The sequence below is a fragment of the Anser cygnoides genome, chromosome 11, assembly GCF_040182565.1.
Source record: "Anser cygnoides isolate HZ-2024a breed goose chromosome 11, Taihu_goose_T2T_genome, whole genome shotgun sequence".
In the NCBI taxonomy this organism is placed as follows: domain Eukaryota; kingdom Metazoa; phylum Chordata; class Aves; order Anseriformes; family Anatidae; genus Anser; species Anser cygnoides.
The window spans coordinates 9,891,554-9,904,913 of record NC_089883.1 but is presented as its reverse complement, the minus strand read 5'-3'; the positions used below and the strand labels follow the sequence as shown (position 1 = coordinate 9,904,913).

Here is a 13,360-nt window from a genome sequence, read left to right as displayed (position 1 = left end):
CTGAAACATTGCGGTCATTCTGCTGTTGCCTCCTGTGTGCCTACCCAGCCACTTCTGGGAAAGCCTGCCTGTGGTGGTAGCATTTAAGCAGCTCCCTGGAAACCTTTCCACATCCAACTGTCTGCAGTAGGATGCAGGAGGAGCTTTGTAACACCCAGTGTCTCTGTACCCTGTCTGCATGAAGCTTTATGCAGTATTGGCTGCTTTTGTCAATTCATCTGATGACTGTATTTGGCCTCTCCAAGTTTTGACTTTTCTTTCTTTCCTCACTTCCCTCTCTTCATTCTTGGCATAGCGCTGTGAACACCTCATCTTTCAAACTGAAGAAATTACCCTCAGTCAGTGATTACAGGGTGGCTCTGCTTGTTACATGTACTGTGTCTTCATTGACTGCTTCTTTCACCTCTTATGTCGCTGTTTGGCTTCAGTCAGTCACACAACAAGCAAGGCCAGCCAACAATTTAAATAAGAGTCAAGGGGAGCCTTGCTTTTCAGATGGATTTTGTTTTATTTAGGTCGTTCCGCACTTGACAGTGCTCTAATGTAGGGAAAGTAATAATGTGTTCAAATTTTTGATTCACTTTTTCCATTCCCTTCATGCCTAGTGTTTCTGAGGCAGCAATAGGAAACATAACCATAATAGGATTATGTGTATAATATAAAATAATATATAATATATCTCTGTATACATTTAGGTATGTGTGTACCATCTATGTCCTTCATATAAGTATACGTTGCCTGTATCTTCTCATTGTTGGGAGTTTTGGGGAAGAAGTAATAGAATTCTTGGCTGGAGCAGGGGTATGTTATGGTTTCATGTTGTTCATATTTTTGCATTTTTCTGACTTAGATAAAAGCTCAATATTTTGCAATCTGACTTGAATAAAGTCAGGAAAAATTCCGTCAAGCATTCTGTGAAAAGCAGATTTTGTAAGCGTGAGTGCCAATGATTAGATACTTTTCAACACTTAGTTTTCTTTCAGAGATTAAACCAAAGCTTCCAGAAAAGTATTCTGCTCATGGACCTCAGATTGTCAGTATTCACCGAGTCTATATTCAGACGAGACAAGAGAAGCGCATCAATTTTACCATAGGAAGCCGAGCATACTTACTTCCAAAAACATCTGTTGTAATTAAGTGCCCTGTACGAAGATTCCAGAAATCACTTATCCGGTGGGAGAAAGATGGACAACGCTTACAAAACTCTAAAAGACTTGGCATCACCAAGTCAGGGTCACTGAAAATACATAGTCTTGAAGCAACTGATATCGGTGTGTACCGGTGTATTGCAGGCTCTGTGCATGAAACATTTGTACTCAAACTCATTGGTACTGATAACAGACTGATAGAACCACCAAATCTGAGAAAACATGCCAGTGAGACTGCTAATGCAGATCATAACGAGGCCAACAGCTTTGGGGCCAAATGGCATAAAATGAGCAAAATGTGGCAAATGTGGAGTAAGAAGAATGAGCTCTATCTGGGAGACAGGCAAGTAAATGATCAACCATTTCTGAGAAATCTTGAAACCTTTGGGAGTAATTCAGCAGAAGAATTTAGCTCTCGAGAATTCAAGAATAAACGACTGGAGGCAGCAGTTCTCCAAGGTGCCTACAGCATGGACACCGCGCAGTTTGAAGAACTAATAAAGAACATGAGTCAGCTCATTGAAACTGGAGAAGTCAATGATGACTTGGCATCCCAGGTCATTTATCAATTAATTGCTGAATTATCTAGGCTTCCACAACCAACCACTGAAAAATGGAAGGGGGCCCAGGATGAGAAATTTGCCTCAAAATTCACAGGCAAATCACCAAACAGAGCTGAACATTTCAGCACAAAAGCTGTTGATAAATTAACGTTTGACCAGAAGGTCCCAGTTATTATGAGGCAAAAGGAAATTCCGGGAGTTTCCTTTAACAAAACAGTAACTGTACGAATTGGAAATACAGTTTTTCTGACCAAGAATACTCATGCTGTCAATCTACTGTGTGAAACAGCTGGTATTAGTGAAGTGAAATATACTTGGACAAAAGATGGGGAGACATTAAAATCCTCTGAGAAGTAAGTAAATATCTTCTTTCAATGAATTATTATGTCACTATAAACTGTTAAAATCCACCCTGCTGTGCAGTGTTAAAACATATACTGCTGTAAAAATGAGATAAGCATGAACCCTGTGCCTTCCATCTTTTTATTTAATTTGTTTTCTTTCAAATGGCTGTCATGTTGTTTTGTTTTACTAACTTCCAAGTGTGTGTCCATTTCCATAATATTACATGCAAGAATTTACTTTTTTTTTTTTACTAGGTTAATTTTGGATGTAGCTATTTTAGTGATCTGCCTTAAACATTTCAGCTGCATCAGAAAATGAACAGATTTATACTCAATTAAATTAAGATGACTATTGGATGGATTTGTTCATATGCCAGATACAGTGGGATCACATTAAAAACTTCTGCAGTGGTATAGATGAAAGGCAGTCTTTCTTATGCCTCATCTTAAGGAGGGAAAGTATCAGTTGTGTCTTCACCATCCTTCAAGACAGAGTAAATTTTTAGGTATTTTAGATGTTTACATAACTTAAATTTAAAAAATAATAATAATAAAAAATAACTTTTTTTCTTAGCTTTTTAAAATTTTTAATACTTTAGAACTTGCAAATATTTCTGTTAAAGACAGTGCAGTGCAAAATAATGAAAAACCTGTAATATCTCATTTCAAAACTATACCTGAAGAACAAGTACAGCAAGTGTATTATACTCAGTTGCTTACTCAAGACAGAGCAAATACCTCATTGTTGATAAATTAAAAACTCACCTGATAATACTAACATTAACTTTGTGTGAGAGCCTCTTAGAATTATAGCTAGCTCTTGAGTAATGAAAAAAATGATTCTGAAATTATAAAGACATCTTTGGATATTTCTCAACATACTTAACTGATTAATCACACTGCCAAGAAAAATATACTTCTGCAGGGCTATCAATTAAAGCAAAGACACAAAACCAAACCATTTTTTAAAGTGCAAATGTTTTTGGAACCACGTAGCTCCCACCAGTTGTTTATTTTGTTAACTGTGCATAATTTCCCACTAATTTGTTGCAAGTGATACTTTCGTTTTTCTGGACATCATGGTGTTTTGTTTATTTGTGAGCATCTATTTGATTCCTAATGTCTACTTTCATAAATTGCCTTCATTTTAGCACAGACTGATATTCTTGCCCTTAGGATACATTGGCTACTTAGCTTTCTTTCCCAAGCCTTTGGTGTTTTTTTCCACATTAAGGTTTCTTATACACAGATGCATGTATGCGTTTATATACATATATGTATATACATTTGTGCACTCAAAAACCAGTGACAGTAATGATATTGCATCTGAAAAAGAACGTGGGCAGGTAAGTAGGTTGTGCTGCAATGCCATCTCGCATATCTTGCCCTGAGATAGCAGGCAAGGTGTTCATGACACCTGTGAGTTTTTGGTGGAAGACTTCAGCTTTAATGATGATATTAAAACTAACAAACTAACTACTGTAATTTGGAGTCATATTAGTCCATATATTTGCAGATTCCACAATCCTGCTAAAAAACCAAGCTTGCACTGGAGAAATTAATTTCTTGCCAAGCCTAATACTTTTAATTGTGGTAGTCTGATTTCTTCATGCTGTCATTCCTGAGGGATTCTGGTTAGCCGTAGTAAATTTGCTGTCTTTCAAAGGGCAGCAATTAGGACACAGCTTTGCAGAAGAAGGATATCTGAAGATCCTTCCACACATGTATCCTTTAGCTCTCCCCCTTTGTCACCGAAGAGGAGGCAGAACTGTTACTGCATGCACTGGTTTAGTACAGTAAGTTTCTAAAAAGTTTTGTTGCTGTATCCTCAACTCTTGCAGATAGAAGACTCAGCTGTGTTTGTCCCAGGGTTGTAACCCTTGTCTTTTCTTTAATATTCTGCAGCATGATCCTGGACACCATTGGAAAAGTGCAGATTCAGAGTCCTACTCAAAAGGAACTGGGTACATATGGATGCCTGGTTGTTAATGACTTTGGTTTTGATATGGAAACATCTTTGCTATTGCGTGCAGGTAGGACTTGTAGCATCCACAGAACTGGGGATGTATTCTCTTCATATATAAACACCTATCCCCAGCCCCATTTGATATAGTTTCTTTTGCTAGCAGTCTATGAAATTCTGCCCAATTTAATAGGTAGTAATGAGATGGTCTTGCTCTAAAACCAGAGCAGGTTTGAGCTGAGTCTGCTTTTGTCTATCCCACCTGTATTTTCGGGGTGGTTCTTTGCAAACTGAATTCTGTTCCAAACATGACAAATTTAAACACAAGCTCTATATTTACAAGTCAGATATAGCTTTTAATATTGATTATTCTTTTTCTTTCATTTCAAAGAGGTTCCTGTCATCTTGTCCTCTGTGTTAAATGTTACAAATCTGGAAGCCAGCAATCTCTCTGCTGTTGTTGGAGGTACAATCATGGCAAGAATTGGAGCAAATATTATGATTGAATGTCCAGTAAAAGGTAAGCAAGAACTCCACTGAATTTCCTTGTAATGTTAGAATAAGAAGTTTATATCTTTATATCTTGAAAGAAGCTACCAGCAAAGGCAGCGGATCATTGATCATTAGTCATTTTTTCAGTATGTGTGTCACTCAACAAGTCCTATGTCTTTTCTGTTGGTCACTTTAGCTTACACGTGTGCTATGTGTTCAGCAGGTTTTCCTTTAGATGTACTTTTCTTTCCATCAAGTGGTCTGAAGCTCCACTACAGAACTTAAAGCCCAGTGAAGTGAGTCACTATCTTACTGCAATAGCAAGCATAGCCAGCTGACTTGCTCATCAGGGAGCTCTCCTTATCCTTATTTGAGATGCCCATATGTCTAGACCGTTGTTAAAACTGAAAATGAAATCTCCAGCCATAGTTTAATAGAACTTTAAACCTGACAGTGAAGTAAACTTACCTTTTAGAGCCATCAGTCTGCAGCTGCAGTACAGAAGACAAAGAGAAGTGCTGAGCCATGAAAGCATATAGATATTGTCTAGCAAAACATCTGTCAAGCAGCATTAAGGTTAATTAAAAGCTATATGCGTTAAGCAGATCCCTGTTTCATTTTATTTTCTTGTCTTTCTAAAGGAAAGGTAGATATTTTCTTTTTTAATCTGATCAATATTATCTTTTAAGTTTCATTTGCAAGATTTAACTCACAGTGGTGATATTCTGTCAAATATTTAATAAGCGAAGGTCAATCCTTTGTGCCTTGTTGAAGAACATACATGAAAGTGTTTGCTGATAACAATAGACGTTACAATTGAATGCAAAGAGACTTCAGAGAAATCAGTGTACCATTCACATTTATATTGCTGGGGGAGCACGTATCTGAGTGTTGACACTGAACCAGAATACTGATATACTGAGAGAAATATATATGCAAATAGTTCTGCCTACAATAGTGGCGCCACGCTGACATATGTTAGGACATGTGGCTCTGCTATTCGCTGTTGTACCAAGGCTAATTCTTTGATGAAGTAATATTTTCCAACTATAGTTTGGCAACTCTGTGCAGAACTGACCTACATCTCAAATTCAGCAGAGAGTTAATGTCACACTGTTAATATTAATATTGTTAGGATGGGTAAGCAGTTAGCAATTTAAATATAAATTAATATTTCCACATGGGACTGTGGATTTCCAAATGCTTTAGAATTGTGTATATTACTGAGCCAAATCTTAGTTATGGTAAGACACAAGTGTTGACTTAAAATTGATTTATCTAATTGCTTTATTTCCCATCATTGCCAAGGAAGTGAGTATTACTGCTTGTGAATAAAATAGAGTTTACATGTCTTAAAATTTCTCTTAGCCTAGAAGCAGGAAAACTTATGAAATAATGTAAGCAGAGTTTTTTTCTGATCTCCTTTTTTTTGATGAAAAGTAATACACCACAGACTTTAGTAGACTGAACTTAATAACACTCTATGCTAATGTTTGTCTAATAGGGTGGGACCCAAAAATATGTCCATTTACAGTGTAGTGAGATGAGGACTTTATTGTAAATGTTGATGAAATATCCTGTGAATTATGAGATGAGCAAACATTTGAATCAGAAAAAAAATGTGAATATTTCTATACACTCTGAAAGTTCTGTTCCTACAAACAGATAATGCAAGTCTGCAAGAGCCCTTTTCTCATCAGACGTGTTGATTTATAATAATAATGTGCTTTCTTCTTGGAGTAACAGCCCACTGTAAATCCTTATAATGAATATCTAATGTAAAAATAACAGTAGTTGATTGTGACTAGCTGTCAGCTGAAGATCTCTTAGAATGGGCTGTGACAATAAAGTGATTACAAGAGAGAGCCCTTCTTTGAATTTCATGGAAACCTTGACTAGATCTGGAGTGTCTTTTCCTCATTGCCATTCCTCTGAACGCTCAGAAAGAAGGATGTATTTTTTTGTGGTAACTTCTCGGTCTATCTAAGCAAAATATTACTAAATAAGTCTGTGTGCCTTCATGTTCTGCTACACACTTACTTGGTATCCATCACCACAGATGACTCACACAGATTTCTCGGTGTCAAGCAGATCCTGCAGAGCTATTGGACTCTTGCTAGCCCACAGCATAGCTGGGCAAAAGAAGTAGTAGCTTATGAAGAAGGTATCTGTGTGCCATGCCACTGACAGAATTCTTAAATTACTTTCAAATTTCTTGGCTTCAATGACTTCTGAGCTCTGATTTTTTTATTTTTATTTTTTTCCCTGTAGGCTAAATAACCTATAATCCTTGTTTACAGTTGTTCAAACCATTGCTTTCTCTGTGCATAAATATATGTATTAAGTTCTACATTTTGTCTAGCCATACAAGATCTAGTCATATTTTCCATTGTGAAACATATGAAAATCATGTATATATGCCAAAAAGGTAAGTTAATTGTTCGTTTAGGAGAGACTACCATGCCAGCTGCAAGTAGGATCAACCTACCCAACAATCTGACAAAGACAGTTGTGAAAGGTAGAGTGGAAGTGATGTTATAGGGAAAGGTCCACTTTCCAACTTTCCAACTTCCTCTACAGGCTGGCTAATAGCAAATCCTTTAATTATTCAGGGCCAGGAGGAGAACCAAGTGTGTTCTGCCTCAGGGACTCTGGGTTCATTAAGGCCATGTTATGCAGAAAAGCTCTTGCTTGATGGTTTTAATGGAAAGGATGTGAAGTTTAATATTATATACAGCCATCTGACTGCATTTTTTTTTTCTTTTTTTGTTGTTACTGATTTGGTTCTTTTAGTCCTTTTGAGATTCTTTCTTGTGCACTCTAAAAACTGCTTTCAGAAAAAAACATTCAGAAATGTTAAAGAGAAGTGTATCGTAACAAATAGAAGAACATAAGGAACAGGCAAAGAAAATTTAGGTAAATTGCTGAAGATAATAGTATAATTTTCTTTTCTCTTTTTAATTTATATTAAAACTTTTTTCCACTAATTGTCATAAGCTCATTTTATAGCTCCCACCCGAGCATATGCTAGAAGATATTCATAACATTCTGGACAGATTCATATTCCATTCTTACGGCCAAGAGCTTTTCAATCAACACATATGTTATAAATATCAATACTGATTGCTCCAAATTGCTCTTGGATAACATTTATTGTATTTGCAGAAAAGATCTTCTTGTGATTATTACTAAAATAAACTAAAACTGTCAGATTCCATTTACTGTGAAACCTTGAAAGTTCTAAGTTGAATAGGGGAAAAAAATATATATGTAAAATGTGCATTGTCTGCCACCTGCTGGTGAAAAAACGGAAAGGAAATACTGAGTTAAGATTGTTTAGACTGTAAACATTATATTGCATCTCTAAAATATCTTGGCATAAAGGCTTTTAAGAATAGAAACTTCATCTTGATCCAAATGCTACATAACTCTGAATATACTTTGACTCTAAGAATAACATATTGATTAAAAAAGAGGCAAAGAATACAAAGAACCTGTTGAATCAAGGTCATCTTTTTGCACACACATTTCACAAAGATGGACCAGCTACTTACTGTCGGTATTGGAATTTGAAACAAATCCAGATAAATCAAGAATTTTATTCTCCATCTGTTCCTTCATTTACCTGCAGTATTCAAAATGTAACTTTGATGTTGTTTTTTGTCTTCTATGCTTAACCCCTCAGAAGACATCTCAGTGAAGAATAGCAGTTTATTACATCGGATTCTGGATCTCCTTTTCTTTCCTTTTCTTTCCTTTGTATATTTTTCTAAAAACAACAACAGATTTTAAAGGGATAAGTATAGATTTATTTTATGAGGAAGGAATGCCCCTTAAAATTAGTTAAAGGAAGAGGGAATCTGGATGATCGTATGCTTCTTTTTAGTATAAGTACACATACCTTAGTTTTAGTTTGGATATGGCATAAGCTTTATAGTAAGTCTTTCAGTCCTTCCCACTTAATTATGCTTTGCTTTGTGTCTTTGAACAGTCTGGGAGCCTAAAAACTGAATCCTTTTTGACCAAACTAAACTGAAAGGTGTGCCTGCAGACTGTACCTTGGGCTCTGAAATAATAATGGGCAGAAAGTCCTGGGGGTCAGGTGGGACTCACCAAGCAGTCCAAAGCAAACCCTCACCCAAACAGACATCAAATGTGTTTCAGGACCTGAGTACCAAGTATCTCTTTTTATAAGCACATCCCTGATGCCCTTTACATTGAGGAAGTGTCATTCAGTTAATGACATGTTTTTAGTCCTCTTTGTCTACACATCCCCAGCTGCCCATCATTGGACACAAAATACTGGCTTAGACGGACTTCTGGTCTGATTAAGAATAGCAATTCCTGTGTAATTCTTTAATTTCTGATAAATTTTTATTTTCCAAGTCCCTGAGAATGTGCCTGCTTTATGACCATAAATGACTGGGTCCTTTGTGACAGAGCCATGGCTATGCAGTAAAGTGAAAATGCAATCACTAACCAGCTGGGCAAAACTGCCTCTGATAATAGTGCTGAATTGTAGAATTGCCCTGATGTGCACCAAGCAAAGCTTTGTTGGGGATCGACTAGAGTATTTAGTCCAGCGGTGATTTCTGCATTCACACTTGACTCAGACCTTCTTATTTAGATGTCTAATATTGTTGCCTTACTTTAATGCCTAGTTTTGAAAAATTTTAGTGTTAAAGGTCTGCGGATGGAAAAAAGATCAAGCTCTCTTTGAGCTGACAGCCAGAGAACTAAACAGGATCTGACAGAGCTGTAGCAATGGTGGGATGAGAAGGGGTCTTGCTTCATGAACCTCTCTAAGGAGGTCACCAGATGTCAGTAAGTATATCTAAATCCTGCCAGATGCTGCTGCCACCTAGGAAGAGCCGCTGTTGCATGGCTGCTAGAAAGAGACACAGGTTATGGCTTTGAAAGATTGCGAAAGAGCAGGGCGGTATCAGAAGACAGGAGGGAGGATTGTACCAGGTGCCAAAATGTCTCACTCCAGCTCTCAGTCCAAGTCTATTATTCCCAGTGAAGTGGGCAAGATTCATGCAGGTAATTTTAGTAGCAGCATGGCTTAGCCCTTTTAGTGTTCACTAGAAGTTGATTGCTCAAACATAATTGAGATGATAATAAAGGCAGTTTGCAATTTCTGCTGGAGAAAATATGAAGATGTATAAATTAAAGAAGTTGTATGGTGAGTTATGCTAAATCCACTGTAGGTGTTAGTAAGTGCAGAATGAATAAAGATGACATTTGGTGTGTATATTACTGACCCAGAATCATTTCCTCTGCAAGATGACATGTGCAGTTATCCTCTAAAGTTAGGTAAACTTTTAAAGAAGTGCAGCAAAATGTGATTTGTGCCAGCGCAGTTCTGTCTTGCTCTTGAATGGGAAATACAGAATACTTTATGAGATTCTACATAGCTGGGGGAAAAATTTCTGAAGACATATCCAATGTTTTAGAGCGACCAGTTAGTAGGCCAAGATTTTTATGGTGTGTAATATTTCATAGGGCTTTCAAGGTTGGAGGAAATTTGTTTTTGAACACTGAATATTTTAAGGGCACCCTATAGTGCAGATTCCATTTTTTTCCTTTTTTAAACACGTGTTTCACAGTCCCATCCGGAGCTAGAGTTTTTTTTCCATAACATTTGCTGTCCCAGGGCCACTCATGGTGGAAAATGACTTTTTTTTCATGGAACATTGAGTATTTTAGAGCTGTTCCAGTGCTAGTGGAAAATAACCTGTGCTTGAGGTCAGAAAAAAAGATTAAACTAATTTTAAAGTTTTATAGCCACTTAGGTCTATAGAAGAAATTTTTAACATCAGAGGATTTAGATCCATTGCAAGATTAAGATTTTGATTTTTAAGGTATTCTAGCTCTAAGAAGGCCCCAGCTCAGGAATGGATCTTTGTTCATGAAGGACAATTGTAGCCATGCTTAATTTTAAGCATGTGTTTAATTGCATTCTCTAATAGGGATGGATTTAATCCTATGCTTAAATGCTTTCCTGACTTGGAGCCATAGGATATGATTGTTTGATTTTGCTACTAGCTGAAGTCAGTGATGCATCTCGCCTCTGAATCACTGGGATCTAAACTGCACTCAGTGATTCTGAACCTTTGGCTGTTTGGGTGAGTCGATACCTTTGGGTTCATCCTCAGCTACATCTGAGTGGAGGTGGGGTATGAAGGAAACAAAGGTGGCTACAAGCCATCTCATACTTCTCCTCATTCTTGTACTGGCAGGGTATCAAATCAGGAATTCTTCAGCTTGAAAGCAGTATTTTTTTGGATGTAGATAGGGAATGACTTCCTTCCAGGGTTACAAACTGGAAGATTCTTTTTTTTTTTTTTTTTTTTTTTTATTTTTTTCCCACGGAGAAAGTCTAGAAAATGATTCCCAGAACAATTTGGTGTCTTCTGACCCACCTAGAAAGGTAATCTAATCATTCTGTAGAGGAAGCTTATGTAGATGTGATAAATTTGAACAGTAAGATGAAAGGAAAGACATGCTTTAAAACTGTCCTGGTAAGGACAAATGACAACAGCAGAAACATCTTTAATTCTAACTAACAGAGGGTAGAAAAATAGAGCAGTGAGGAGTAAAAAGTCATTGTAATCAGCTTTTAAACATCTCTGTTAAGAATTCTGAATATACATTTCCTACTTAATACGTCTTCTCTATACAGTCCTGAGCTCTTGAAGACAAAGTGAATGTTATTTCTGTCTGTATAAAGTCCTTGTGTGAATCAGTGTTTGTGTAAAGGAGAGTGAAGCATCTACATTAAGATGAAACCTTGTGCACAGGATGAAGTCCTCCATAAATCCCTAAATTCAAGTAGAATTTCACCTCCATTCACTTTGTCACCTTGAAGAAAAAAAAAAAAAAAAAACAAACAAAAAAAACGAACAAAAAAGAATACCTAATGGCTTCTTTTTGCTTAGTTTAATTTCTCCTTGGAAAAGGGACAAAGTTGTGTTTTTTGTTGTTGTTGTTGTTGTTTTTCTTTTGTTATTCATTTTGATGGTATGCTTGAACTGTACCTGCAGTTTCTGTGTAGGAAAATTGGTGCTTGTCACAGTACTGCACAGTCTTGTCACTAGAAGAATGTGGGAATTGCATACTTTGCCTGCTTTCTCACAGGAAGTGATGGATGAGACTTAACTCAATGTGCAGTGCTGGATACCAGTAGGAAATTTTATTACAGGGCAATAAGCATGTAGTCTAATTTCTAAAGAAGAAGTGTTGAAAATCTGCACGATGGAAGCCTTTTCAACAGAAACGTATACAGGTGACTGCCTGTTGGGGTTGTGCTATGTGCTTTGTGGTGTGAGAAGGGTTTTATGCAAAGCACTATTAAGCACAGAGACTACTAGAAAGGTAAATGAATGGCTAAAAATAGTTTTTTGAGTATCCTCCAACAGTAAGAGTTTCTCCTGATAGGAATTCCAGAAGTGATAGTATGCAAAAGAACTCAGTGTCTTTCATGACAGTTATGGCAGAAAAGGATTTTTTGCTGGCAATATAAACATACAGATAAACTGAAGCTGTCCAGAAGAACTTGAAATGTACATGCTGCTTTACTCAGGAATGCAAAGGAGCTGGAATAGAATGGATGGCTTTAATTTTTTCTCCTGTCTGTTTTATTTCTTTAATCCATTTATAGGGTGTCTATCAGCAGATACGATAGCACCACACAACTTTTTTTATTTTTTTTTTTCTGGCCAGATTCTGTTCTGCATCTCTCTGGATGCACAGCTCTGAAAGCTTTATATAACATTTGAGCTCTCCAGTTTTGAGTTTCCCTGAAAGGCAGGGGTAGAGGCCCCTACTATCTAGCAAACAGCCACATCCTGCCTGCAGCGTGCAGAGCCATGCCCTCTCTCCTCCCTGCATGCTGTACTCCAGCAGGATAACACAACCTGTAGCAGGTCCCTGAACTCTTCTCTGAAAGGTGTTCTTCCATTCTTCCTTAGTTCAGGAAACTGAGGGTTTGCTTACTCTTAATGGCAGCCTACCCAAAACCACCTGTAAAGGGATGCAGAAGGACTTTGACTGCAATTACCAGTTGTTCTTCAGCAGATGATCCAATATCTCCCAGCTTTGCTTTCGGATAGTGCATTGTTTTCCATGTAATACAAAGGCTGGGGAGAGAAAGGGAAAAAGAAATGCAAAAACTTGAAGGGTCCTCAGAAGTGACCATGAAGAGGCCAACTCAGAAGGAGTCAACACCCAATTCACATAAAGACTTAGATAAGATCTAACTTCTCAAAAATTTTAGATAAAATACAATACAGAGGTGTTCTGATTGCCATTTTCACTGCTATTTTCAATGCGATCAGCTCAGATTTATGGATGTCCTCTGAAGGTACCTAGATAACATTCGCTGTGCTTTGTAATAACAGTGTGTGTTAACCAGACACTGCTTAATAATGTTGTTTTCTCCATGATATTTATAATTGATCATTGTAAGTGCACATTTTTGCCTCTTTTTCTGTAAGTGGCAGCACCCCGAAGATTACTTAGATGGATTAACTGTGCATTTCAATCGGACTGACTGTTGGACTGCCATGTGGAGCTCTCTCCTCACCTACGTTCCTTAGACCTACAATTTATATTTGTGTGTTTACATTATTCATTTTGGCAGTGATCTGATTTACTTATGTGTGTGTGGTATTGCTTGCTCATTTCTACTAAAGAGAAATATATACAGCTTCTTGGAGAGAAGAAAAAAAAATTGAAAGAAGAGGAATCACTTGCTAGTAACTTACATTGACTTAAGGGTGTGTGACAGCTACTCGATTTTGAACCTCAATGGAGAGCCAAAGCTATTCTGCAGATTTCTTCTGCAAA

At 37.2% G+C, this 13,360-nt stretch overlaps 1 protein-coding gene across 9 annotated transcripts in view; it reads left to right on the top strand.

The window, feature by feature from the left end:
- The window catches only part of ADAMTSL3 (ADAMTS like 3), a 202,564-nt gene that overhangs the window by 173,918 nt on the left and 15,286 nt on the right, over positions 1-13,360 (top strand). For all 9 annotated transcript variants that reach the window (XR_007166140.2, XM_048071863.2, XM_067003899.1 and 6 more), the window contains 3 exons: positions 984-2,064; positions 3,961-4,088; positions 4,410-4,538. Coding sequence is in view for 8 of the 9 variants with exons in the window: in XM_048071863.2 (XP_047927820.2) it covers positions 984-2,064; positions 3,961-4,088; positions 4,410-4,538 (1,338 nt within the window). In the remaining variant the exon portion in view is untranslated. The remainder of the gene's footprint in view (positions 1-983; positions 2,065-3,960; positions 4,089-4,409; positions 4,539-13,360) is intronic.